General features: G+C 34.2%; 1 protein-coding gene across 14 annotated transcripts in view; it reads right to left on the bottom strand.

Moving 5' to 3' along the window:
- Positions 1 to 27,422, bottom strand: part of LOC129803672 (kinesin-like protein unc-104) — a 52,801-nt gene that overhangs the window by 19,474 nt on the left and 5,905 nt on the right. For 6 of the 14 annotated variants that reach the window (XM_055850393.1, XM_055850395.1, XM_055850396.1 and 3 more), the window contains exons 2-10: positions 16,977 to 17,237; positions 16,655 to 16,897; positions 16,144 to 16,584; positions 9,643 to 9,806; positions 9,409 to 9,548; positions 9,124 to 9,165; positions 8,221 to 8,352; positions 1,574 to 2,335; positions 1,109 to 1,481 (exon numbers count right to left, since the gene is read on the bottom strand). In XM_055850393.1, the coding sequence (XP_055706368.1) occupies positions 1,109 to 1,481; positions 1,574 to 2,335; positions 8,221 to 8,352; positions 9,124 to 9,165; positions 9,409 to 9,548; positions 9,643 to 9,806; positions 16,144 to 16,584; positions 16,655 to 16,897; positions 16,977 to 17,159 (2,480 nt within the window). In that variant the 5' untranslated portion in view covers positions 17,160 to 17,237. Of the gene's footprint in view, positions 1 to 1,108; positions 1,482 to 1,573; positions 2,336 to 8,220; positions 8,353 to 9,123; positions 9,166 to 9,408; positions 9,549 to 9,642; positions 9,807 to 15,952; positions 16,043 to 16,143; positions 16,585 to 16,654; positions 16,898 to 16,976; positions 17,238 to 26,561; positions 26,721 to 27,062; positions 27,239 to 27,422 lie in introns of those variants that run through there. The other 8 variants (XM_055850398.1, XM_055850405.1, XM_055850406.1 and 5 more) reach the window with 5 other exon arrangements.

Below are 27,422 nucleotides of genomic sequence, written 5' to 3'. Positions count from 1 at the left end.
TGATTTATGAATCGGTTTAAATCGGTTGAAATGTAGTGAACCGTAAATGATGCTCACAAGTTCGAGCACTTTGCAAAGCCTGGGATGATTTTTCTTACAAAGGCTTCTTTCGGAGCTTCTGTTTACGAAAAGTATCGTTTCTCTTGGTTTTCCCCTATTTTTTTCTTAGTCAATTCATCTCATTATCCTATATTCAGAAAATATCAAGTATAGGAAAAGATGTTAAAATAAATATGTGATCGGATCTATCAAGAAACATAGGCAAAAATCGAGTGGTACGAAACTTCCGTCATCCGAAGCTTCAGAATCTTTCTCTATTAGAATGTATCTCTATTCCGAGTATCATATTTTCTTTGCACAATCGAGAAACTGGATTTTAATGAACTAAAAATTGGTTTAAAATAAGAATCTCACCTAGGAAAAGCCGATCTAGATCTGTAATAATTTTTTTTATTATTTACTGTATGCATCATAAATGAACAATGGATATCAGGAGGAGGAATGGTGTTATTTCAATGAAAAAAAAGAAAAAGGATAGTCTTTTCTTCTGAACTTTTTTTTTAGTACATGTCTGTTCTAATGTGTTCCTGCATTATCGACTTTTCTTTGGTTCCTGTCTCGACTGTGATCCCCAGTCCTCGTCGTGTTCTAAAATTACAAAACAATCGAGACAGGAACCAACATAAAGAAGAGTCGATAATGCAGAAGCACATTAGAACAACCATCTACTAAAAAAAAATGTTCAGGAGAAAGATTAACCCTTTTCTTTTTTCTTCAGAAAGCTTGTTCTTAGCAAGATCCCTAACATTTCCTTTGTATTCGATTAAACATCCAAAAAATCAGTATATTATTTTTTAGTATTCCTTAAATTTAAATATTGTAGTTCCCTAATGTTTTTTTTTTAATTAAGATTTTTCAGAAAAATTCTTTTATATAATTGCCTTTGAGGATATTAAATGTATTAACTAAATAGAATATGAGGGAGAAAATATTGGAAAGAAAAGTAAAGAGAAAAACCTCTATTGAAATGCACTTTGCAGAAAAACTCCTAAGTGTTAGGTAAAAAAAAACGAAACCTAAAAGAAAAACAGCTATTTTTTGAACTTACCGCAATTTTTCCAAGGTCCAATAGTGAGTGGCTCCATTCTTTGTGTCCGTCACCTCAACGGCCACAATTGTCCTTGGTGCTGGAATTCCGCCAAATTCATCCTCATTCCCATGGCCAGAAGTGATGGCTCCTAGATTGCTGGCCGCCAGTTCAGGCGGCAGAGGGGAATAGAGAGTGTCGGTGAGCAGTGTAAATTGGAACTGAACTTTTTTCTTCAGTTCCACAGAAATGGCATTTGCCTCCTTGAGGAAAATTGCATTTCCCCAGAGATCATCTCTCAGAGATGTAAATTGGTGAATGCGCCACTTCCTAAATGCCCAGGCTGCCAATCCAGCCTCCCGGGCAGTCCAGCAGGACTCAAATAAGGGATTCACTGAAAGGTTAGGCAAGGTATTAGGCTCCTCTGCAATTTCGCAAGCAAAATTCCATCCTGAAAAATTAAAGCTTCCTCACTGAAAAACTTACCAAAAATATCCTCTTCGGGATGAAAATCTTCTGGAGTGTAGCTACTGTACATTGACATTGTCATCGATTGCTCCTCCACTTGCTTCTGCAATGCATCAATCCGTGCTTCGTAGGATTTGCGCTGCTCCTCAAATTCCTGATCAGCCTGTAACTTCTCCCGTTTGAACTGTTCCTCCAGGGCAATAAGTCGCTTCTCCATTTCCGCCTTCAGATCAATTCCCTGCTTCTCCAGCAATTCGCACTGTGCAAAATTCCAATCAACTGTCTCCCCATTACCCGGAGTCTCAGTCACTGCCTTCTCTCGAATCTCCCTGGCTTGCTCCGGATGGGTAAAGCGGAACACGTGATTCTTGCCCAGAATAACCCTCGAGCCCGTTGTTAGCACCTCGGGTTCAGTCAACTTGCGCCCATTGAGATACACCAGGGCATCTTTGTGAGGCACCAATGTCACAACTCCACTTCTATTTTCGAACATCACATGCTCCTTAAGGATATACGGTCCGGACAGCTGAATATCCTGCGGAAGATTAGCTTCAGCTGTCCCCAGGCGTGTTATGCCATCTTTGATGTAGTACAGAAGACACTCTGACAGAGTTGGATCTTCATTCAAATTCACAAGATGTGGAGTCATTTTTGGCGAAAAGACTCCAACTGTATTTCCATCCTCCTTCACAGCCACACCCATTTCGGCAAAAACTGCCTCACGCTGCAGACGAATCTGCTCTGTACGCTTTAATTTCTCCTCCCAAGTCTCATTGAGTTCTGTTGACAAAGTACAGAACCAATCATTTCTCAATTTCAGACCCGGAGGTAATTAGGCCCCGCCCACAAAAATGAATCAATCTCATGAATGATTTAAATTGAAATTCACGATTTTTTCATAATTAGGGTAAATGTCCTAATTTAAAACCATTTCCAGCCGCTTTAACTTTGACAGAAGATTCAACACATTTAAGTTCATATTTTTTCTGAAGAGAATTAGGGTAAGTGTGGCAAATTCCGGCCAGCTTGCAATTTCGGCCACATTTTTTGTTCCTCGAATTTCCATGAATTTTTAGTTTTTACATACTCTAGAGATTATACAATGCAAAAGAATAACAAAAAATGTAGCTTCGACAAACAAGATGACGTGAAAAAGGCATTGCAAGAATTCCCGAAGGGCAAGGAACTATGAGAATGAAGGTGGCCGAAATAGGGCACCAAAGTTATGTCTACATTTTTATTCATTTTAAAATCTATAAGAATGATTTTCAGAGTAAATAAAGACGATAAGCTGTGTACAAGGTTCTAAGCAACACTCCTTAAGTAGAAGGAATAAAGAAATCAATTTCTATTAGGGGAAATGCTTCTAATTTTGTCCAGTTTCTTATTTTGGACACTATGAGGATAACATTGGACACTATAAATAAATTGATTAAAATGATGGATTTTTATTCCAATATTTGATGAATAATGAATTCTATCTAAATATTTGTTCTTTTTGGAAGATTTTAACACTAAATACGTTAAAATTTGAATATGATTTGAGTTGAAATTGCTTTGTTGAAAATTCAGTGTGAGCAATTGCTTACGAGAAATATGACAGAACTTCGTGGCTTACTTCAGTCTTATTTAGTTTTGGTGAAGTACTAACAAAGTTTGTTCGCTGTTTTTGAGTGATATTATTGAATATTCATTGAATATTGTGTTGATTCACGTTACTGATGATTTGTACATTTGACCTGAAGTGAGATTTGCCTTGTGAATTATATTTTTCGTGTGAAAAATGGGAAATTTTTTAAGACATTCACCAGTGAGGTGATGATTCTTATTTTGGACAGGTGTTTTTCTCACGAAATTTCGTGAAGTTTTAGCTTTTGTGATGACTAGGTTGGACAAATGCCTGGAGAAATGAAGGAGCATCATCTCTACGAAAGAGATGCAGTGAGAAATGCCTTGAAAGGCTCCCGGAAAGGGCAGGGAATGAGCGAATCCGCACGTACTTGGAGTACCGAAGTCAACTCACTTTAATGAATGATATGGAAAGTTTCTGGGCGTCTCGTGACATTCCACGTTTCCCTTACATGACCAGGAAGAGGACTTGGTAAGATTGGTTCATAAAATGAAGAACAATGGGCATCCTGTTGAGGCGGATTATCTGTCCAAATTTACAGACAAGTTGTAAAAATTAATAACCAAGTTGTCCAAAATAAGAGTCAAATTCACCTCTACATATCAATTCATTTTTAAACGTATTAAAAATAATTTTAGTAAAAATGAGATGATAAATAGCTTGCCAAGTTTCTAAACAATCCTTCTGAAAAGAGAGTAACAAGAAAAGTCAATTAGTATTGAAAATATGGCACTTCAAACTTAGGATATCGATGCTTATATGCAGACTGTCCAAAATTATAAGCACTTCCCCTAAAGATATTACATTTCAAACTTGAGACTTTGGCGCTTGCATCCAACTATGCCGAAATTTGGCACACTTACCCTACATAAATTTGCTTCTTGACTCTTCTAGAATGTTACTGTTTAGTGAAAATTCTTTAGATATAATTTGAAAACTTCCTAAATACAAGAAAAAAAACGCGAGCGTAAAATGCTTCTATTGGAAACATATTAATCCAAATGGAGACAAGGGATAGTTTCTAATTGGAGACAAACAGTGTAACTGAAACCGTAACGAAAGGCTTCCAAAACCTTCCTTGAGTGCAGCATTCACAGCGAACAGACTTGGCTTTTCTACGTGGAACAAATAATCAAAAAATTGAGGCACTAAACCAATTTTTGCACTAATTTGATATTTTTACGCCTTATGAGACAATATTCTTTAAAAAGAAAATGATATATTTGTAAAATTTTCCGATTATAAGTACCTTGAGAAAAGAGCAAAGAGCAGTTGACCGGTCAATTGCTTTTTGCTCTTAATTCGAGGATTTTACATTTGACAAATTTTATTAATAGGGTAAAGTGTGCCAAATTCCGGCCAGCTTGCAATTTCGGCCACCTTTTTTGTTCCTCGAATTTCCATGAACTTTTAGATTTTACGTATTCTAGAGAGTATACAATGCAAAACAATAACAAAAAATGTAGCTTCGACAAACAAGATAACGTGAAAAAGATATTGGAAGAATTCCCGAAGGGCAAGGAACTATGAGAATGAAGGTGGCCGAAATAGGGTACCAAAGCTATGTCTATATTTTTATTCATTTTAAAATGTATTAAGAATGATTTTAGAGTAAATAAAGACGGTAAACTCTTTACAAGTTTCCAAGCAGAACTCTTTCAGAAGAAAGAATTAAAAAAAAATCAATTTGTATTTAAAATACTACATTTCAAACTTGAGACTTTGAAGCTTGCATGCAACTATGCCGAAATTTGGCACACTTACCCTAAATCATTTTCTTATTAAAGAATATTGTCTCAGAGAACGGAAAAACATCAAATTGGTGCAAAAATTGGTTTAGTGCCGCAATTTTTTGAATATTTTTTCCACGTGTAAAAAAGCAATGAAGGCGTAAAAAAGCAATGACCATGTAAAAAATCCCAGTCTGTTCGCTGTGATTTGTTCTTATTCCTGGTCTTTTCTCCTTTCCCATCCAAAACAATAAGAAAATCTCTCCAAAAAATCATATTTCCGGAGCTTCCTATTGAAGCATTTGCAGACACTTCACAAAAAACCCTTTTTGTTCACGAAATAGGTAATTATTTCACTTGAAAACTTCATGTACCATTAACAATAAAGCTTAGCACTTAATTGAACTAAAATTAGCCAGAAATATGACATAAATGTTAAACAAAACGAATAAATAACAGTCACTTTATTGTGTTTTTCTTTGGAAAACATGGTCGATCGATGAAAAATTCGATGGCGAAAAGGTACACTTTTAATTTTTCTGAGAAATTAACAAATTAAAATTTGTGAATATGAATGGATTTTCGCCTTATTTGGAGAAAATTTAACTAAATAATGAAACTGTGGTATAGAAAATATATAAGCATAATAATTTAGTAACTGTATTTATGGTGAAAACAATGACGTTTCCATTTGGAGTAGCGAAAAATTTCCATTTGGAGCAGGTTTTGAATTATAGCTTAATTTACCCTACCAAGGGGATACAACAATTCCGTATGAACAAGAAAATTAAATTATTCAGTACCAATTTAATTTTGGGCGGAGTTTAATAAAATAGACCACGCCCCTAGTCATATTTTTTTGAAACAGCATTTTTTTTTATAAATTTCAAATACATATTTTATAAACATATCGATCTTCTGATTGATAACGTTCTTAAACACGTGTCTTAACGGTCACTGAATTTAAATTCTGTACATTAATTCATTACACTCAGAAAAATAATCGAGTAAAACTTACTCGAATCGATGTTGAACTGACTCTTTTCCGTTGTGATTTTCGATTAACTATATTTTAGAGTTGATTTTACTTCTATTTTGGTGTAATATTCGGAAAAGTTGTTTTAACTTTCTTTTCTTAAAATTTACATGACAAAAGAGTGTAAATAGGGTAAGTGTGCCAAATTCCGGCCAGCTTGCAATTTCGGCCACCTTTTTTGTTCCTCGAATTTCCATGAACTTTTAGATTTTACGTACTCTAGACATTATACAACGAAAAAGAATAACAAAAAATGTAGCTTCGACAAACGAGATCACGTGAAAAAGATATTGGAAGAATTCCCGAAGGGCAAGGAACTATGAGAATGAAGGTGGCCGAAATAGGGCACCAAAGCAATGTCTATATTTTTATTCATTTTAAAATGTCTTAAGAATGATTTTAGAGTAAATGAAGACGGTAAACTCTTTAAAAGGTTCCAAGCAACACTCTTTAAGAAGAAAGAATAAAAAAAATCAATTTGAATTTAAAATATTACATTTTAAACTTGAGACTTTGAGGCTTGCATGCAACTATGCCGAAATTTGGCACACTTACCCTAACTCTTTTTAGGACTGAAAATAACTCGTTTTAAGAGTTAAAGTAACTCGATCCAAGAGTTAAAAAAAATCTTTTTTGGAGTTAAAATAACTCTTTCAATTCAAATCCTAAATCAAGTTCCCTATATTCCGAGCGAAATATCACGTATGATGCACGCACATGTCTTCATGAAACACTGTTAGGCATATTACTAGTTGATGTTCCATATGAACTTTGTCACACGAAAATCTTCTTGACTGAAGTATATTCTTAAAATGAAAACACGTAAGCATATACTTCAGTCGAGATGAAATTTTACATCGAAAAAGAGTAATAATTACATTGATATCCGACGAATTAATTCAACTCGCACGAAGAGTTGTTTCAACTCTATTTACTAAAATTTACAACGAAAAACAGTAACAATTACATCGATATTCGTAGAATTCAACTCTGCCATAGAGTTGAACTTTTTAGGTTTTTTCTTAGTGTACAAATTCTATTGATTTAGATAAAGTAACTCTCCAAGAAAACACATTGGCAACCAGAATTCAAATCAGGAAAGAGGATGAAGGCCAATTTTAACAAATTCGACGGGATGACGCATTTTCCGTCCGCCATTTTGAGAAATATTTTTGCATGACTTCACGCGAAGCGAGAAAAGAACAACAAAATGTATTCCCATCTCTGTCGGGCCTTTTTTTTCCAAGTAATTGAAGGACTAAAGTAACTAAAAATCCATTCTCGACAGAAATTTTAATATCAATTGCCCTGGAATAAATCATCTAAAATCACTCAATTTGCGTATGATGTATAATACCATGGTAAGGAATGGGCTAAATGAATTATTTTCAATATAATGAGGAACAAAAGAAGTGGACGAAATTTGGTACATTGACCCTAAAGAAATGTGGGGAAAATATGAGGTCTTCGAACCCATGACCATGTCACATATAAGATTAATATTAAGATTAATACTTTCTGAACTGCGAGAATGCCAAAAAAAAAGATAGCAAGTGTTTTATCTTGCCTCTCTTTTGTGTTTCGCTCGAAAACTGACCGAATCACAGTTGGCACACTTGGAAAATATATGATTCAGAAAGCAATTAATACGAACAGTAATATTTTACTCATCGTATTACTCCACTAGAGTGTACTCTTTCTAACACACGTGATATTCCATTTGAAATTTTGCATATATATACCTCTCTGTCCGTCTTTTCTTAATATTAATATTAATCTTATATGTGACACCACGGCGGAAATGCGTGCGAAACCTGAAATGCTTCCCCTAGTGAATTTTTATTTAGGGGAAAGTACTCTCCCTTCGAACGTTCATGCCTTCGAATAATGTGAATTTACTTCACGTTTTCCTAAGAGACTTAAACATTTCTATTAAATATTAGCTCGCTTATTATCCGTTCTTCATAATTATGTGACAATCATGTGAAAATCTCTTAGGAAAAGTAAAAGAAAATCACATTATTCTTTCGCCTATATAGAAAATAAAAATCTAAATTTTATAGGTTTTTGATAAACAGAATAAGTGTCCGATATTGCAAGCTGTCCGAAATTTAGCACAGATTCCCTAATTTGTGAAAAGGGCGTGACCTAAAAAAATTGGGTGGGGCCTTTGGGCTACTGAGTACATCCAAAATTATCAGACCTTAATTAAAATTCACCGATTCCCAAAGCTAAAATATGCTTATCACTAGAATTTATCATAACTCACCTGCAATCAATTTCTCACTGGCCTGAAGTTGATCCACTGCCATTTCTGTGGTAGATCCAGTTCTAGTGCGTCCTTTGGGCGATGTTGGAATGTTTTTGATAATACTCTCGGATTTAGTGTTGATTTCATCCTCTACAAGAATTTTAGGTTAAATTACTTCAATTAGTAAAATCACTTTTCTCCAATAATTTCTTCTTTTTTTTAACAAATAATGGACAAAGGAAGAAGTCTCAAATAATCTACCACTTTGAAAGTTCATTTTTGCATTAGATAATTTGAGATTTCTCATTAAATGGATGCAAAATACATTGAAAAGCTAGAACAAAAAAATAAGGATAAAAAGAATAAAGAAAAATGTGGTTGGACTAAATTAATAATTCATCATGTTGTTTCGTATTTTCCAAATGGTTATTTTTCTACAAATTGTAATTTTGTCACGTTTTTCTCATTGCATTACCCAATTCGGCCGAAAAATAGAGATCAATAATTTTGTACGAAAATTCTCATTTTTTTTTTGGTCCAACCCATTGAGTGAGTTTTGTGTAAAATATTTGTTTATTTATTTATTTTGCGCAAAATGCCAAGAAAGCCATCGATTAGCTCTTTAATAAATTGTTCACAACTCAAAAACAAAATGATAAGATGCAGAATGGTAAAGGATAAAAGAGGTTCGATGGAAAAATAAAAATTATAATTAATTTGGCGCCAAATAATCTAATGAAAATTTCTCAATTCATATTTTTTGCTGGATTATGTTTTTTTAATGCTTGAGTACACACACACAAAAAAAATTATAGCCAAGTGGTTGTGGATTTGCATTGCTTCATTTTGAGGGATTTATTTCTTGGTATTCTTTGCATTTTTTTTTGTTTTCAGATGCGATTTTAGCCGTCATCTACTTACTATTGGGATCTCGTTTCTCACAAACCACTTTACCGTCCGGTCCTACATGAAAATTCAAATTTTGCACTTATCTAATTTTACAAGAAAGAGGTTAAATGATTTGGAGAATCTCTCGTAATTTTTTTTTTAATAATTCTAAAACTCATGTGAAAAATTAAAAAAATAAATTCTCCCACAAATAAAAAATTAAAAGGGTGTGGTTTTATCTTTTTTTCAACTACGACCAAAAAAAAATGAAACTACATTTCTAAGTGAGAAAAAGAACTTTAAAAATGGTTCTCCTACCTTCTTGCACCTCAATTCCTTCAGCACGAAGTAGTTCACGCAACTTCTGAATTTCCTCCTTGAGCTCACGAATAAGTTTAGCATTGGCATCCTCATTGACGACAGCTTTGCATACAATTTGTTTGGCACGATCCGCATACCTTTTGAGAAAATCACAGAAAAGTTAATTTTCACGAAGAAATTTCCCAGGACGCACAAAGCAAGTTTTCTCTCTCTCTTGAAACACCTTCTCACCTCAGAGTGCTCAAAGTTTCATCGTAGTTGATGTCAGCTGGGGAAATTGCAGCAATCATTGCTGTCTTGGAATTACCACCCAAATTTTCCCGAAGGAGCCAAGTAAGGACAGAATCACGATAGGGAATAAAATCTGCCTTTTTGGACTTCTTGCTCTTCGATGCCTGAAAGCATAGTACCGCAAATGTTTATCTTTAGCCTTACAATTTGGTTACGTTTCTTTATTTTTATTAAAAAACAGGTCAGTGCATAAATTCTTGCGTACTTTTTGTGGATAAGAGTAAAAGAGATTTTTTTTTGATGGGTAAAAGGCAAAAGGGCTCGATGGTGCGTCCACCAATGAGTCCTCACTCTTAGAAAAAAATAATTCGTACAAGCTCATATGCAGTTATTAGAACTATAAAATATAGTAAGTATAGACCCAACTACATATTTAGGTTGCCTAACTAAATGAAATAGTTGACCTCAATTAGTTGAAGTATCCTTTTCATTTAGTTATCACAACTAAATCAAAATAGTATTGGGTACTATAACATATTAGTTCCAATAACTAAATAAACCGGGTTATTGGCTGCAATAACTATATAGTATTAGTTGTGGTTACTATATAGCATTTATTGTGATGCCTATATCTTATTAGTTATGATGAAGATTATCTCGTAATAATTGTTTTTTTTAGAATTTTCAAAATTATTTTATGCCATTCATATTCCTATTCCATTTTCGTATACAAATTCATGCATAAGACCATAAGCATCCAACAGAAGTTTGCTGGTAAAATGATGCAGAATATCACTCTACGGTGGATACTCTTTAAAATTTGTAACATTTTTATTTATAATTTTTATATAATTTATGAATTTTAAAAAATATTCACCTGAAATTCGCACTGATTACCTAAATAAAAATTTGGCATATAAAGCATAAAGTCCCCTTAAGATAGTGGGACTTGAAAGACGCGACATCCTTTCACATGCACTTCTTCCGTAAGACTGAAGCACGGTGGCTGCTTGAAACTCGAAAAAGCTTTAACACATAAGTAAAAAACCACCCTTTACTATTGAAAAAGTTGTCAGAACTTTATGAAAATATAGGCCCATTTATTCGTATCAGTTGTTAAAACTAAATAGAATTAGTGACCAATATTAGTTGGGCTATCGATTTCATTTAATTACGGAAATATTGCCTTATGGTCTTACTACTAATAAAATTATTATGAGAAAAATGTTTCAAGATTATGAGAACCATTTTAAATAGATTTGATAATAATCGCCCAACTAATTTTCATTAGTAACGGTGTCTAAACTTTTCTAAGAGTGCTCTATAGCCTGAATAGCCTTCTATAAACCATGTTCCCATGCCGAGTTTCAGCTTACTACCATTTCTCAGAGAGGAGTTATAGTGGAAAAAGTCCTCATTTTGTATGAGGATTGCTGGATGGAATGGTAGGGGGAAACGTATATATACAAGGTTAAAGAGCCTTCCATTAGCCTTGATTCCCTGCCAACTTTCTGATTTCTACTTCTTTTCATAGAGGAGTTATGGTAGAAAATATCCACTGGTAAAAATAAAAGGATCAAATTGATCCAAATTTGATCCTTTTACAAAGGATGGGTCAAATTATCAAATTCTGTTGTGATAAATGTGCATTCAACGTTTGAAATTTGATCCATCCTTTGCAAAAGGATCAAATTTGGATCAATTTGATACTTTTATTTTTACCATTTTTTGTCATTTTTTTTGTATGGGGGCTACAAGAAGGAGAACTGGTAAAAATAAAAGGGTCACTTGGGATCCTTCTAAAAGGGTGATTTCCTGAAAGAGTCAATTTCATCAAAGCAAATGGATAAAATTGATCTTTCTTTAAAAGATCAATTGAATGATCCAAGTAAAGGGTCCCGTACAGTGACCCTTTGAAAGGTTCCTTAACTTGAAACTTTCAAAAAGACCACTGTTTTATTCCTTTTTCCATTAGACATTCAAAAAAGAAAATCAGTGAATAACTTTTTTATTGTCTTCCCTTAGAAGTTGTGCTTGTCTGAAGCACAATATTTTACCCAAAAGAACATTAATTGTCGAGAAAATTGCGTGGGAAATTTTTCTGCAAATTTTTGACACTTTCAAAAGGATCACAACAGAGACTTTAAAATGGATCAAATTGATCTTTTGAAACGATGAAAATTTTGCAATTTTTCACATCAATTTTCCAGTGAAAGAAAAACAATATCAGACCGGAAAATGAAACCATTTCGTTCGCTTGGATATAATCAAGGCACTACAAGTATTTATTGAGCATTATTGCACAAATTTTAGAAAAAAATTGTTGTGTAAAATCTTCACTTGAAACGGAAAAGTGATCCTTTGAAAGGGTCCCTTAATGACAAAATTTCAAACAAACACTTTGATTTCACTCACTGATTTTTGCTGAGATAAATCCTGCACATAATCACTACACACTGAGAAAAAAACGAGGGTTCGATTAACTTTTTTTCCTCATAATTTTCACACTTTTTAGGTGTAAAAATATATCAACATTTTTTAATTTTACACCGTTTTAAGGGTAAAAATAACATGAAAAAGGGTAACTTTAACCCATAATACACCTAAAAAGGGTAATATTTACACCGATTTCGGATCAATACTGCAGGGTAAAATTAACATTTCCGGAATGTTATTTTAACTTTCTCGGATTTCTCTCAGTGCACAAATCGTAATAAAACCGCGAATTATGCACTATTTATTGAATTTATTCGCATGATTGCGTTTTTATTTGTCAGAAACTGCGACCTCTGACAGCTCTGACGCTCTTTTTTCTCTTTCATTTTCCATTACACCCGCCATCTACGACACTGCACAAATTAAACTGGCATTTGAACGTAACGATCAACCATCATAGATTTTTTTCACATATTTTATTATTACCACTCGTCCAAAATGACGAAAAATGAAAATTATAATTATTATTTCCATCACTGAGAGAAATCCGAACTCAAAATAACATTCCAGAAATGTTTATTTTACCCTACAGTATTGATCCGAAATCGGTGTAAATTTTATGCTTTTTAGATGTATTAGGGGTTAAAGTTAGGGGAATGTAGGCAGCCTTCGCACGTTTTTTCGTGCTTCATATTCAGGATTTTTTTCTGACTAAACTGTAAAATGGGCAATAAATTGCACTACACCAAAAAAATCTCTGATCCTTTAGGTTTCTATGCATGCCTAGTCCACTATCACAGAATTGTTGGTTTTTCCTGGACAGGAAAATGAAAAAAATATGACGATTTGTGCGATTCTTGCCCCCGGGGCCAGCGTTCACACGATGGGGGGTTTGGGTTCGTCATTGCTTTTTTTCTCGAAATAAATTTTATCCACAATTAAGAAATATTTTCCTACGGTTATACTGTACCCCCGTGAACCCGCGGAAACTATCACTGCACTAAAAGAAGATCTTTAAAACACTTTTTTCCACATTTTCTGGAGCACTGTTTTTTCTTCCAAATAAATATCGAAAATCGACTAAACTGTCAAAATTAATCGTCTGGTCAGCTGGAAACGCCGGAACATTGTAGAGGTTATGTTAATATTGTTTTGTTTTCCTAAAGGTTGCATAAATTAAGAAAGGTGATAAGCTTCTGTGTTTTTCAGAGTGTTCGAGTAACACTCGCTTTGTGAGTAAAATGTTTGGTTTTCCTAATTCTTATTGCAAATGTTTAAAGTGGCTCATAATTTTTTCGATATCCTTTAGCATGGTAGCAGTTTAGTTAGTGACATTGAGTCCCAGGCTAATGGTGAGCATGTTCACACGGTTCACACTGTGAATAAACGTCGTCTCATGGAGATGGGCAGGAAACTACACGCCTGTCGAAGAGGAAATGTCCAGGATTGTCTCCCTGTGGCTTATGAGGCTTTAGTGAAGTTATGGTTTTCAATCTGAAGTTGCCGGATGCATATGCGAATGCTCACACATTCAGTGTTTGAAACCACACACAGTGTAGTACTTGCGAATTTTCCGGCACCGTGAAAATAATTTCCCTCCGATGCAAAAAGTTATTACGTAAATATCATCTCTAGTATACTCTTCATCCACTGTGTAAGTGATTTTTTTTTAGAAATGAGTTTAAATATGAGAAATCAAATGAAATATGTGCCATTAAAATTACCCAATTTGGGCCAATTTTCTATTTGTGATCCTAGCACCTAGGAAAGAAGGGCTTGGCTGCCTATTTTTACAATAAAGATAAGGTTCATGATTACTTAACTTATGGCTAAGAAATTCGGAACCAACTCTTTGGAAATAAAGAGAAAATTCACGTCGTTTGAAAGCACACACGTGCGAAGCCTGCCTACATTCCCCTACCCTTTTTCATTTTAATTTTACCCTTAAAAAGGTGCAAAATTAACATTAAAAAATGTTGATATATTTTTACACCTAAAACGTGTTAAGGTTATGGCTAAAAAAAAGGTAATCGCACCCGTGTTTTTTCTCAGTGATGGAAATAAACTATTTCAGAAATACTGAAAAAAATCCACAGAAATTTCGCGTAGTTTGAATGTTTTCAGCAGGTGATCCTTTTGAAAAGGGTCCTCAAAGTGAACCATTCAAAGGATCAAAATTTGACACTTTTGTAAAAGGTCCATATGATCCTTCAAAGAAAGATCGAAATAAAACATGTGAAAGGGTTGATCATATTGGACCTCCCGAAAGGATCGCGAAAAGGTCAATTTGACCCTTTTATTTTTACCAGTGAGTGATGGGGAGAGGAGTCTATAAAGCAGTCTATAATCTTCGGTTTAGAGAGTGCCTACACTGAGAAAAAAGAGGCTACGATTAACTTTTTTCGTCATAACTTGAACACTTTTCGGGTGTAAAAATATATCATCATTATTTAATGTTAATTTTACACCTTTTGAGGGTAAAATCAACATGAAAAAAGGGTAAATTTAACCCATAATACACCTAAAAAGGGTAATATTTACACCGATTTCGGATCAATACTGCAGGGTAAAATTAACATTTCCGGAATGTTATTTTAACTTTTTCGGATTCCTCTCAGTCAGTGTAGGTATACATTTCATCCTTATACGAAAACACCATTGAATCTTTCCTAATAACAGTTTTTCACGGTCAAAGGTTTAAAAGGTTCTAGAGAGTGAATTTCTCAATCGAATGATATTGTATTTGAGCTCGTTGGAAAGGTATTGGAATTCTTGACAAGTCTGAACCAATTCCAATCGGTAATGAACCGATTCATAACCGATAACTCATTTTTATCCGAAAACTAGTTATATTATTTTTAAAACTCTTTTGAGTGATTTATAAATCAGATCAAATTGATACCGCGGTTGAGAATCGGTTGAGAACCGGTAAACGGTAAATGATGCGAAAGTAATTTTGAGTAAAAATACTTTCGAGGAGCAACATAAAGAAGTTCCAAAATGATTTTTCACGTTAGGAAATAGAGCATGTGCTTCACTATGCATTTTCATGAATTTCTGCACGGCATCCTGAATTTCCAGATATTGAATCGAGGAACGAAACATTTCGCACTCATTTCTCTAAAGTGCCTTAAAGCTGCCACTGCTTTTAATTTTTTCGTCTCTTCTCCAAGTCGTTGTTCTTTTCTTTTAAAAAAGAAGACTCGACGCGATTCAGTCAAGAATTGAACAAAGGGCTCTGTGGCACAGAGCCAGTGCGTTTGCTCATTGATCTACTGAAAATCCTGGAAGCACTACAACTTTCGGCGTTATCACACTTGCTCTTTAAAATTTTAATGTGATTCACATTAATTGTCGCTTGTGAGCGTCAAAATATGTTATTGGTGTCTTTGAGTCACTTAATATTTGGGGTTTTTCTATTTATTGATAAAGAAGTGGACTCGGCCTGCAAAAATAAGTTTAAATTTACCTAAAGCATAAATTTTTTTCACATTAAAAAATTAATGAGAAAATCGCATTAATTTTTCGCATTAATGCTATAAATCTATTTATATCAAATTTTGCGGGCCAAGTTTACCTTTTTATCAACAAATAGATCAAATTTTGAATATAAAATGATTCAAACACACAAATTACACGTTTGGACTCTCACCAGCGACAATTAATGTGAATCATATTAAAATTTTAATGTGCAAGTGTGATAACACAGTTTGATTATTAAAAAATTGCAAATGTCTAAGGTTAGGCACTCACTTCAAATTTTAGTAATATTAGTACACAAAAAACAAACAAGAATTTATGAAACAACCCTTTTAACTAAATGTGTTATTGAGCTAAAAAATTTAGAAAATAATTTAGCATCGCTTATACTTACCGACTAAAAAAGAAAAGCATTTGTTTTTAGGTGAATAATCCGTATGATTGATAAAGCATTTTTTGAGGAATATGAATAATTTTTAGTGTAAATCATAAGTGATGAAAGAGCTTGAGAAGGAGTAAAGAAATGAAAGATCAACGAATAGAAAAGAGTAAAAAAAAGAGTGAGAGAAAGTAATGCTTCCTCACCATTTCAGCCAGAGCAGAGATGACTTTTCCAAGTGTTGTGAGACTCTTGTTGATGTTGGCACCTTCCTTGAGTCTCGTACCCTTGGCCCCTGTGCTATCGGCCCGTTCACTGCCCGCCAAATCCACCAAACTGATCTTTGACACCTTTTCTGTGATCAAATCTGTGATGCCGTCATGACGCCTTTGAGTGAAGAAGATGGTGAAGACGGCATGAGATCGAGAACTAGTCTCATTCATATTTGTAGCAGCAACAGTTCTAGCCTTGTTGCCTTCGTCAATCAAATCATGAATGTCCTGGTAATCTGTCACAGCCAGCTTGGACAGATCCTCAACATATGGACCCAAGAGTGGATGCTCTCGCACCCTCAGATTCCCCTTATTCTTTGGATTCAGCAAATCACGTACTCGTTCGCAGTAAATTTCCATATAACTCACTTCAACCTTAAAGAAAATGCTCAGGGTAAGTGCACATGCCCTTTTGCAACCTTCAGAAGACAAAAAAAACACTCACTGTGTATTTGAGCTCTTCTGTAGCAGTCTCCTTGATGCGCCTGAAGAGATCTTTGCACACCATGGGAATAATTCCCTCTTGACCCTCAACCTCTTGTCTCCCCATCATCGTATAAGACTTCCCAGCACCAGTCTGACCATAAGCAAAGATGCATACATTGTATCCATCGAAGGAATGCTGCAGCATTTCCTCCCCAATATCCCCATACACCATTGATTGTGTTGTAAAATCTGAATCATTTGGCTGCAAAAACCACACAAATTTACCCCAAAAATTCCTCCAGGAAATTCAATGAAACTGCACTGAGATAAATTCTACTTACATCGTGAGACCAATAGGAGTAATCAAAGTTGAATCTCTTGACAGAATCATTGGTGCCTGGTGGTACTTTGGGATTGACAATTGATGTTGTGGCACCATTCATTTCAATAATACATTTTGACTCCCGCGCAATTTCGCGAGAATTGAAGGGACGCACCCTTACTGCCACCTTCACCGACGACATCCTGTGATGCCTTAATTTGTTTTAGGATTCTTCAGTCGATAGCACACCAGCGAGCAATGATGCTCAATCAACTGGTTACTAAAAGAGAATCAATGAATGCCAAATAAGTATTCTGATGAATTTGCCTCTTAAATGGTTAAGGATAGTGCCTTAGTATTTATTATGCTCTCAATATCATTTCAATGAATATTGAGGGCCTGTCGACGATCAAAGAAGATCTTCTTTGTAAACTTTGTGTAGCAAACAAATGTGACGTCCTTTGTCTTCAGGAGACCCATAGGGGCCCCACGCAATGTCGGCCAAAGATCAGTGGTATGAAATTGGTGATTGAGAGGCCCCATGAGATAGCCCCAATTATCCGTTTCAGCGTGAAATTCGCTCCATATTTGCTTTAGTGCGATTTTTACACATAAGCGTATACTTTGGGAGGGCAACACAAATGAAAGACAATGAAGGCAGTCTGTGGAGAAGACAGAGACGGAGAGGAGCTTTAAACTGCCCCTTTACGACCCAGGAAATTTATTGCTTGTGATATCAATCACAGTTTATTTTATTTAAAATAGAACTGCCTTTGAAACTGTGCGTCGAAACCTTTGAAACGGTGAAAATACTCCTTCTCAGGTTGTATAAGCCAGAGAGGAAACAGTACAATATAATTAAAAAGCGAAAGAAAAATAAAACTAAAGGAAAGAAAAGAAAGGCAGTAAAGACATTAGGAAAGCTTGGATCAATTGCTGTTTTCTCTCTCTAGGTAGTGAATTTTAGAGAGATACTCCCAATACGAAAAGTGAATTATGGAGAATGCGGCTTGACGATCTAGGCACGACAAGACAAGAAGACCTAGCGGATATGCCCTAGACACACTTACGACTTAAGCCGAGAGACGACTTAGTGGAAAATTATGGAAATGTAGTTTAATCATTATTTCAAATATAATTACGCTAAGCCGTCTCTCGGCTAATCCTCAGGTCTGTCGAGGCCTTTAGCTAAATATTTAAGTTGCCTAGTGATCAAAATGTGAGAAATGAATTAAGTGGCACGTGACTGTAGAAAGTGTCCTAAGATAGAGTTCGTGAAAGGAGAAATGTGGTGATATGGCCGAAGATTAAATATATAACATAAACAATTGTTGAAAGTTACTTCAAGGCGTCGCAATAAAATTTTGTCACATGAAAAGAACAGTTCAGCACCATACACAGAAAAAAATATTCTGTAAAAATGTTCGTAAATGTTTATGAATTCCTATGGGGGAGTTACAAAATGCTCGTGAATCGTATAACCCACAAACAAGTTCGTACAAGTTTGTACTTTTTTCACAAACATTGTTCGTAAAATGATCATTTGACGAACATTTTTTGTACTTTCACAAACATTTGTTCGCAAATGTTCGTAAACACTCAAAAAATGTTCGTAAAGGTTTGTCATTTGGTCGTAAATGTTCGTAAAATGTTCGACAGGAAAACAAACATTTACGAACAAATGACAAAATTTTACGAACATTTTTGTGCGTTTACGAACATTTACTAACAAATGTTTGTAAAAGTACAAAAAATGCTCGTCAAGTGATCATGTTACGAACAATGTTTGTGATAATGTACAAACTTTTACGAATATTTTTAGAAAATATTTTTTTTTCTGTGTAGGAAAATAAAGGAATAAACAGGGCCCACATGGCCCGCACTAAAAGACGCCGGAAACTCTGAGGAGTATAGAAACGATGTCTGCGAAAGGTAAAACAGTGAGAAGTTCACTCTCTTGAAGATGTAAGAGATGTGATCGTCCCAAGTCAGGGAATCATTGAAAATTATTCCCAGATTCCTGACTTTGTGGACGAAGGGAATTTTCTCGCCACTGAAAAAAATGGGAATCGGAAAAGGACGGATTCGATTAGGGGAGTCTGGGGCAAATTTGTCAATACGAAAGAGACTGGCTTGAAATTTTTATTATTGATAGCCTTCATGAACCTCCCTAAACTTACAAAGTTTCAAGGGATTCGAGGAAGGATTATGTAAAATAAAAAATAATGAAATTTTGAGCCCTATTTTTGGAATATTTGGCTTTCAGAAAATATCAATACTGATTAGCTCAATTTAAGCACTTTCTCGTTAAGATAGAGAAAAATTATCTTCAACAAAGTTGTAGAGCACTAAATTTCCTATAAAAATAAGTCTATTTTATATTTTTAACGTTTACGAGAGTAAAACGTCACAAATTATCTGAAGACTGACAAAAGTTGTCCCAGCAATTTTGAGAATCTCCACAAAATCGACTTTTAGAAAATGATTCGAAAATCACATTTCTTTCGAGATAGAGGAAAACAGTCTTCTGCAATGTTGTAGAGCAGTAAATTTCCTATAAGAATATGCTCATTATAAAACGTTTAAGTTTTCTCAGAGCTCGTGAAAGAATTAAATATGCGTTTTGAAAAGTTTTGCCCCAGTCTCCCCTACTCGATACAATCATTACCTGCGACTTCTTTGGGTTTTCTTCTTTATTTTATTCTTATTAGCAGGTCGTGTCCCTTCTTGTAATATGTACTTTTGCATTCCTTATTAACCAAAATAGTGTTGTTCAAAAGGGTTTTTCTCAAACCTATCCTGAATTTTGGGACAGCTCAAAAGAATATGAGTCTTTCAGCTCAAAATTTCATCCCAATGTTTTTGTTGTAATATTGACAATTATTCACAATTAACCCAAATAAATTGTATTCAACTAAATTATTAAAAGGATTTTTTTGTGAAAATGACTAAACTCTAAGGAATTAAACAATTTTCACATTTAAAAACCTTTCATTTTCTCTACGTGAATTTTCGCGGCATTTCGAAGAATGCCAACAGGCACCACCAAATTGACTTCGGTTTTTCTTTTAGCTCAGGCCTGCTCTAAACAGGCTTTAGGCGCAAAATTCCCTTTCCGTAATACATAACCTCAATTATCTTGACTATTACTATAATCAGATTTTTTATTATTATCTCATGTAATCCCCGTTATTTGTTTTTCAATCTCATGTGTTTCTTATATCACAAATGACGCCCCTACATCCAGAGCCATTCGGATGTGCAATGATTTGACTCAGTTTTTGAAATAATAGGTTAGTTCAAAAAGTTTTGGGTAATGTTAAGCCTGCTGTGAAATATTTAAAAGTGTAGCAGAATTTCTTAATATACCTTGTAAAGGGATTTTTTCACAAATAATTTTTTCAAGGCAAGATACTGATGATCATGTAGGAGTTTTTTTTTATATTTTAAATGTACCTAGTTCTAACCTCAAACACGAATAAGACTTTGTCTAATCTTTTATAGAGTGTTTTGTTAAATTTTTGAATAATAGACGGAAATTTTATTATGAAGTGTGAAAGATCTTGTTACAAGACGGCTTTAATTTTAGAGGTTAAGTCACAGATAACCTCAAATTTTACACTAATATTTCTAAATTAGGTAATTGAAATTAGACTCTATGATATAACCTAACTTAGGATGGAAAGTTTGAAAAATTACTGATTCTTTTAAATTAAATTTCAAGTAGTGTCCGACTTTCTATAAGGATTAGTTCGACTTTCAGTGCTAGCCGAAATTCCAAATTTTACTCTCAACGATGAACTGGCGCAATTGACTTTAGAGGGATGTCTCCGGTGATTGCCAAATTTTACTTAAAAAAAAGGAAAACAAACAAAAGGAAAAGTACAATTGTTAGTGTTTTTGGAAATTGAAACATGAAAATTTTTAGTTGCGTTTACTTTTTCGAGGTTAGGTCAAACATAACCTCAAATTTTAGAATAACCTCTTTATAAAATAAGAGAATAAGTCCCATTTCTGCGAATATAATTCGCAAAATAAAACTAGATCTTTTTTTAACAATATTAAACAATGCTTGAGGATTTTCAATGCAGTGATAAGGGGTGAGTCTGCCCTAGAACATCTTGAGTATTTTTTGTTTTTTTTTATGAAAAGAAACTTGAAGAGATCAAACATTCTACTTGTTCTATTTACATAATATTGCTTTCTAGCACGTAGTATCTGTTAGTTTTTTTTTGTGCAGGAAAAGTAAACCCCTTTCATGTAATCCCATCTTCAATTTTCCTTCATATGGAATAGAAATAGAAAATTATATTCTTCAGGCATCAGCAATTTCTTCTGTAATTTCAGTTCTTGCAATATTGTCAAATATCTTATTACCAAGTTATGTATTTCTCAGTAGTTCGGTATTTTCCACTGTGAAAGCTTTCAACACTTTTCAGGGTTTTCAGTGTGACTCACACGTCTGTGATTTTTTTTTGGGTGGTGACTGAGGGCATTTCAACCCCCTGAATTGTCTTCTGGATTCTTCTATGTGGGCTTTCCTCTGTGATTCTGCAAATTGTTTTATAATTGAAGATGAGGAACTATATGAATTGGGATATGTAGATAAAACTAGCTCAATGAATAATTTTATTACACATACATCCACCCACATTGATTCAGAATCATATCATTTGCTATTTTATTTTCTTGGTGGATGACAAGGATTTTCCCGTGGTATTGTTTGTGCACCACCCAGAATGAAATTCAATATTGAGGAAAGTTCTCCGAAGGGAATTTTAATGCTATCGAATAAATTTTCTCTCAATGGGGTGATTTTGTTCTTCTTTTTCATGGTCTCAAGATGCTTCCTTTTTGCCATATTTATTGTGAGCTTTTTGTGCGGTTGTTTTCTTTTTTTTTCCTTTCTCGATATGAAAGTTCTATACAGGGAAAATTCGAGGGAAAAATGTGAAAGAGGCGGTGTGAATGAGGGACATACGTCTGTAAAATTTTGTAGGTGGGAAAATAAGGGAGAAAACTTCCACCTACGCTGGAATGTCTTTTGCAACAACTTTTGAGGGGTGATTTCTGTCTGGCACACAAAAAAAGAAACATTAGATACAGATGGAGGTTTTGGGACTTTCCTTAGGGGTTGGTTTCCTTTTTACGGCTTATACTAGCTGGCAATTTATATTTTAATTGATTGAAAAGGTTATATTTTATATTTTTTGTGGTTATATGGAACATAACCTAGAATGAGATATTTTAATGGTTCAAATAATTGAACTTTTTATTTTCGAACTCCCCCGCAGGAAATAACTGAATCATTCATTGCCAAATATTATAATTTACAACGAATAAAATCCTTCGTTATGTAATTTCGAGCAAAATCTTACTTTGGAATAAAAGTTCTATTTTAGGTTAAATGAGAGAGGTTAAAAAATCACATTTTTTAAGGTTAGGGACTTTAAGGTTAAGGGACTACTTTGAGCTGTGGGGCTACATTGAAATGCTATATTTTTTAGTATATTTCTTAAGGAAGTTACGCCATACGAATGAAATAGACGAAAAAATCGTACATCAATGTAACTCCACAGCTCAAAGTATCCCCACCTCCCCTACAATTTGGAGTACGAATAATTCAATGAAGAAACATTCATGTCAAATCGTTTTATTTAATATATGTATTTTGACTTATTAAACCTCTAATCAGTTTTGCGCATTAGATGAATTCATATCCAATCACATTAAATTTATTTTCAATTTTGAGTTTAAGTAGAATGCTACCTCATATTCCAAAATAATATTTTGGTCAGTCAGAATAGAACACCCCGGCAATATTTCATTATGATCTCGATAATAATTGTAGATCAGCTTGGAATTATATTCACAGAAATGTTTTTAATTATCTTTATTTTATAAAGAGGTTATTCTAAAATTTGAGGTTATGTTTGAGCTAACCTCGAAAAAGCAAACGCAACAGAAAATTTTTATGTTTCAATTTCCAAAAAATACTTACAACTCTACATTTTTCATTGGGTTTTGGAGGTTAAAAACATTTAAATTTGAAAATAAAATAACAACTTTCGCAATGAGTTTGTTTTTCTTTTGCTAAAGTAAAATTTGGAATTTCGGCTAGCACTAAAACTTGAACCAATAGTTATAGAAAGGCGGACACTTTACTAGAAATTTGATTTTAAAAAACCAATCATTTGAAACCGAATAAACGTCAAAATAAGGTTCTCATATAACGTTTTGACCATTGACGTACAAGTTTCATTTGACGTTTGTTCGGTTTCAAACGGTACTTGAACTCCTCTGATTCTGACCATCCAACGTGCAAGTATTACTCTAGAAATTTCATTGGTTTTCCACGTAATTCACATTTTTTTATTATTCATTATGTCTGATTTTACAACTGCTCTTCACACTGCATCTTACCACTTATACACGACTCAATACGCATTCACGTTCGTTTCATAGAGACCGTACGATCGTCTAAACTCAAGTTTGGGTTAGGGGTGTCTCAACAGACCATTTATTGCTATAAGGTGGAAAATTTATGCTCTACGAGCTCTAGAGTCCGACCTTTGAAAATGTACCATTTTTTCTTTTTAACGCGTCAATTTTTCTAATACTTTCTTTAATAAAAACACTGAAAAAATTGTTAAAACATTCCTTATACGGGCTTCCGACCTAAGGCTTATCCATATGGCTTAACTTCTCTAACTTCTTATCAAGATTTTTCATAAGATGTTGACTTAGAATTGTATTATAAAACCCAAACAATCTATTAGATTCTTAAGAACAAAATTAATTGATTGTTCTTTGAGATTTTGAGACTTTCTGGAAAAGTACACAAAGCTGCATATGAAAGGAAACTGTCTAGTGCTGTCTTCACTTAAACAACATAGTGGAAAGCGTCCACGCTTCTTACGATCCCAAGCTTCGTAATGACTCTTTTTTTCATATGTTTCTCAATAAACCTCACTCCGCAATATATTTTAAAAACTAGACACTTTTCCCTAGTCATATTTATTGAGGAAACAGGAAAAAATTAGTTATTATGAAGCTTGGGATCGTATGAAGCATAGGCATTTTCGCCTAGACTTCTAGGATTTTCAAATTTTCCGATTGAGAGATCTAATCAATTTCTTGATCGAGGCAGAACATGGACTTAGGGTTAGGGATTATTTGATCATGTAGAGCTCATTTCCTGCTTAACATCCCGTCTGACCAATTGAGCCTGGACTATAGCCTGAATTAACCTTACTTTTAAGAAGCTTCCACATCCCTTAGAAAATTTTCGTGAAGAATACTGTTTTGCACTCGTAGCGGTGAGCTTTAGAACTACGAAAATTATGTTGCCGCCCCCGTGTTGCTCAGCTGCCACTGACAAGACGGAATATTTTCCAAGTGATTTTAATTGTTTTGGAATTACAAAGATTCTTAGTGATTTTATGTTTCTTTTTTAGTGGGGTTTTTAATAATAATACAGTAGACTCTCTCAAATTCGGGCATTTGGGACCGAAATGTCATCCGAATTTGAGAGAAATTCGGGCTACAAACTTTTTGAAATAGAACGATTTTTATTGATCCACATACACACATATTGGTTTACATACTCATATCTTTTGTAAATTTCATGAAAATCCCTTAATAACGCAAAATTACATCAAAACTTAGATAAACCATGACAATTTTGAACATACAGTAGACTCTCTCAATTTCGGGCATATGGGACCGAAATGTCAGCCGAATTAGACAGAAATTCGGGCAACAAAGTTTTTGAAATGCAACGATTTTTTATTCATGTGCATATAGATATTGAGTTTACACACTCATATATAACGTAAATTGCATGAAAACCTCTCAATAATGCAAAATCACATCAAAACTAAGACAAACCATGCCAAATTTGAGCATATTTGATTCATTTGATATTCATAATCAAACTTGAAAAATGACAACAAACTTTTTTCAAATGTAACCGCTGCCCGAATTAAAAAGTAACCCGATCTTAAAAGAGTCGAATTTGCGAGAGTCTACTGTAATCATAATCAAACTTGAAAAATGTCAATAAACTTTTTTCGAATTTAACTGCCGCCCGAATTAAAAAGTAATCCGATCTTAAGATCTTAAAAGAGTCGAATTAGCGAGAGTCTACTGTAATTATGCGACACTGTGTTTCGTGTATATGTCCAAATATATGTTTTTATTTCTTTTCCTTAGGTTTTTTAGAAGACAATTTTTACGCAATAATTTTTACTTTTCTAAAGTGTTAAATCGTTATTATTGGTTAAATAAAACATATTATTATCCTTGTAGATTCTGCTGTTTATATTATATTCGGAAGTGAAATAAGGAGGTGCATTTGAAAGTTTTATTCGACCGCCATTGATATGTACTCGTAGTAAAAGTCAGTCCTTAATGCGGGCCTACCATTCAGATCTTACCGATAAGGCCTAAAATAGTGCCTAAAGCTGGGCGTTAATTAAAGCGATAACGCTGTGTCCCTCTTACTCTGTGTCAGACGGGATGGCTGTATCCCATCCTTGGACATATTCAACAATCTACAATCTAAGGTACTTCATGATGCGAAAAAAACTTTCTCTTGAGTGTCCGACTTTCAAAATTTTACCTTACACAAAGATATGTCAAAATTTTGATTTTAATACAATTTTGAACATCTTGAATTAATTTCATTAATTACATAAAAAGTGAATCGGGTCTATTATTACTTTTCTGTTGATTGAGCATCAAACCTAATTGAATTGAATTAAATTTTCTTGTTATCATTTGTTTCCATCTACCGTACATGACCGCCGCCGTCTTAACGTTAATTCTAACCCCCAGGACAGAAGGATTGAATAGCCCTTTCGTCGTTTCTGATTCAGAACAGAATCAGCCTCTCTTTCAGAAGAAAAAAAAAGAACTCCTAATCTTCTATTGCACTTCAAATACCTCACGTCCTACTTCACATATATGGCAAATAAGTAATACAATAAATTCCATTTATGAAAAGAGTCCTTCTTCAAAACATCTCAACATCCCTTTTTTGAATAAAACAAAGAAAATTCCCAGTGAAAACACATCTCATCGAATCTTAGCAGGTGTTCTGCAGCTTATGGAAGCAACTGTGGGAAATGGTGAAAGAGTAAATTTTCATAAAACCCAGACAAAGAACCTTCAGTGAAAGCCACCAGAGAACAAAAAATAAAATCCATTTGAGTATATCACAATTATCCTTTCCATTTTCTCCACATGTTTCTTCTTCTTCATACTTGAGGATTTTCACTGAATTTTACTGCGTAATTGCATATTTTATGCCGAAAATCCTCCAAAAAAAATTTTTTTTGAAATACCTTTTTAAAAAGTACATCCTCATTTCAAGGACCGAAAACAGGCTATTGCAATAATCCTTTTGGGTTGGTAATTTTGAGAATGGGAAATGTCGTACAAGTCCTAATTGATTCAGTCCCAAAAGTCAAACAAATCCATTTGGAATGGTCATGAATAAATCCCCTCATATCAGAATGAGTCATCCCAATTAAATATTGACAAAATAGAAGTAGGGAAAGTCGGAAAAAAACTTTTCATCTGCAATAAGGTACAATCTTACCAGGAAAATTTTTTGATTTCTCCACACAGTACAATCACCAGAAATTTTCACTGTATTTCAGAGGACTATTTAGTGGTCAAAAGAACTAGAAAATGGCAATTTTTCACAAGAATTTTCATGTGGAAAATCCACAAAATGGCGCAACATCTCACTTTTTTTTTCCCTTGACTTCCTCAACGACGGAAGGAGAATACCGTGGTGCTGATGGAGACATCATTTGAGGACGCAAGCGTGGAAAATTGGGGGAAAAATGGCTGAATATTTTTCCCTTATCTAAAGATTTTTTCACACCAAGAACAATCCAACACTTATTATCAATAGCTTTGTTTTTCTACCAAAAAAAAAAGCAATCCTATTTGATATTTTCTTAGTAACTTCTCACTGAAAAAATCATCAAAAGAACAACCATGTAACGACATCTTTCAGTATTGATTACTTTCTTTTTTTTTTCAGAGATAGAACCAATTTCCAAGGATAGAACAAAAACACCAAAAATCTTACATCTTTTTTTCGTATTTGCTGAAAAACCCAGACACCTCCCGTGATTCACATTTGAAAAGGTACCACTGATAAATCCAATTGGGTGATGTCCTTTGAACTCCCCCAAACTTTTAAAATAGAGATCCCACGCACCAAATGCAATTAAAGGATCACGAATGGGTGCTAGTGAGAGACTGAATATGCCACAAGAGCTCAACAGCCTCGAGAGTCTCTAGACCAAAATCATTGAGGCGCGCATGAGACTCTATTATTGATTGGAGAGAGAGGATATTCTATATATTTTGAGAGAGTACCGAAAAAGTTGTATATTCTGTGGAAAATTGCGCGCGCATTTTTCCATAATACTTCTTTGACGTAAAG

The sequence above is a fragment of the Phlebotomus papatasi genome, chromosome 2, assembly GCF_024763615.1.
Source record: "Phlebotomus papatasi isolate M1 chromosome 2, Ppap_2.1, whole genome shotgun sequence".
Taxonomy (NCBI): Eukaryota; Metazoa; Arthropoda; class Insecta; order Diptera; family Psychodidae; genus Phlebotomus; species Phlebotomus papatasi.
This window is presented reverse-complemented; position numbering and strand designations above follow the sequence as displayed.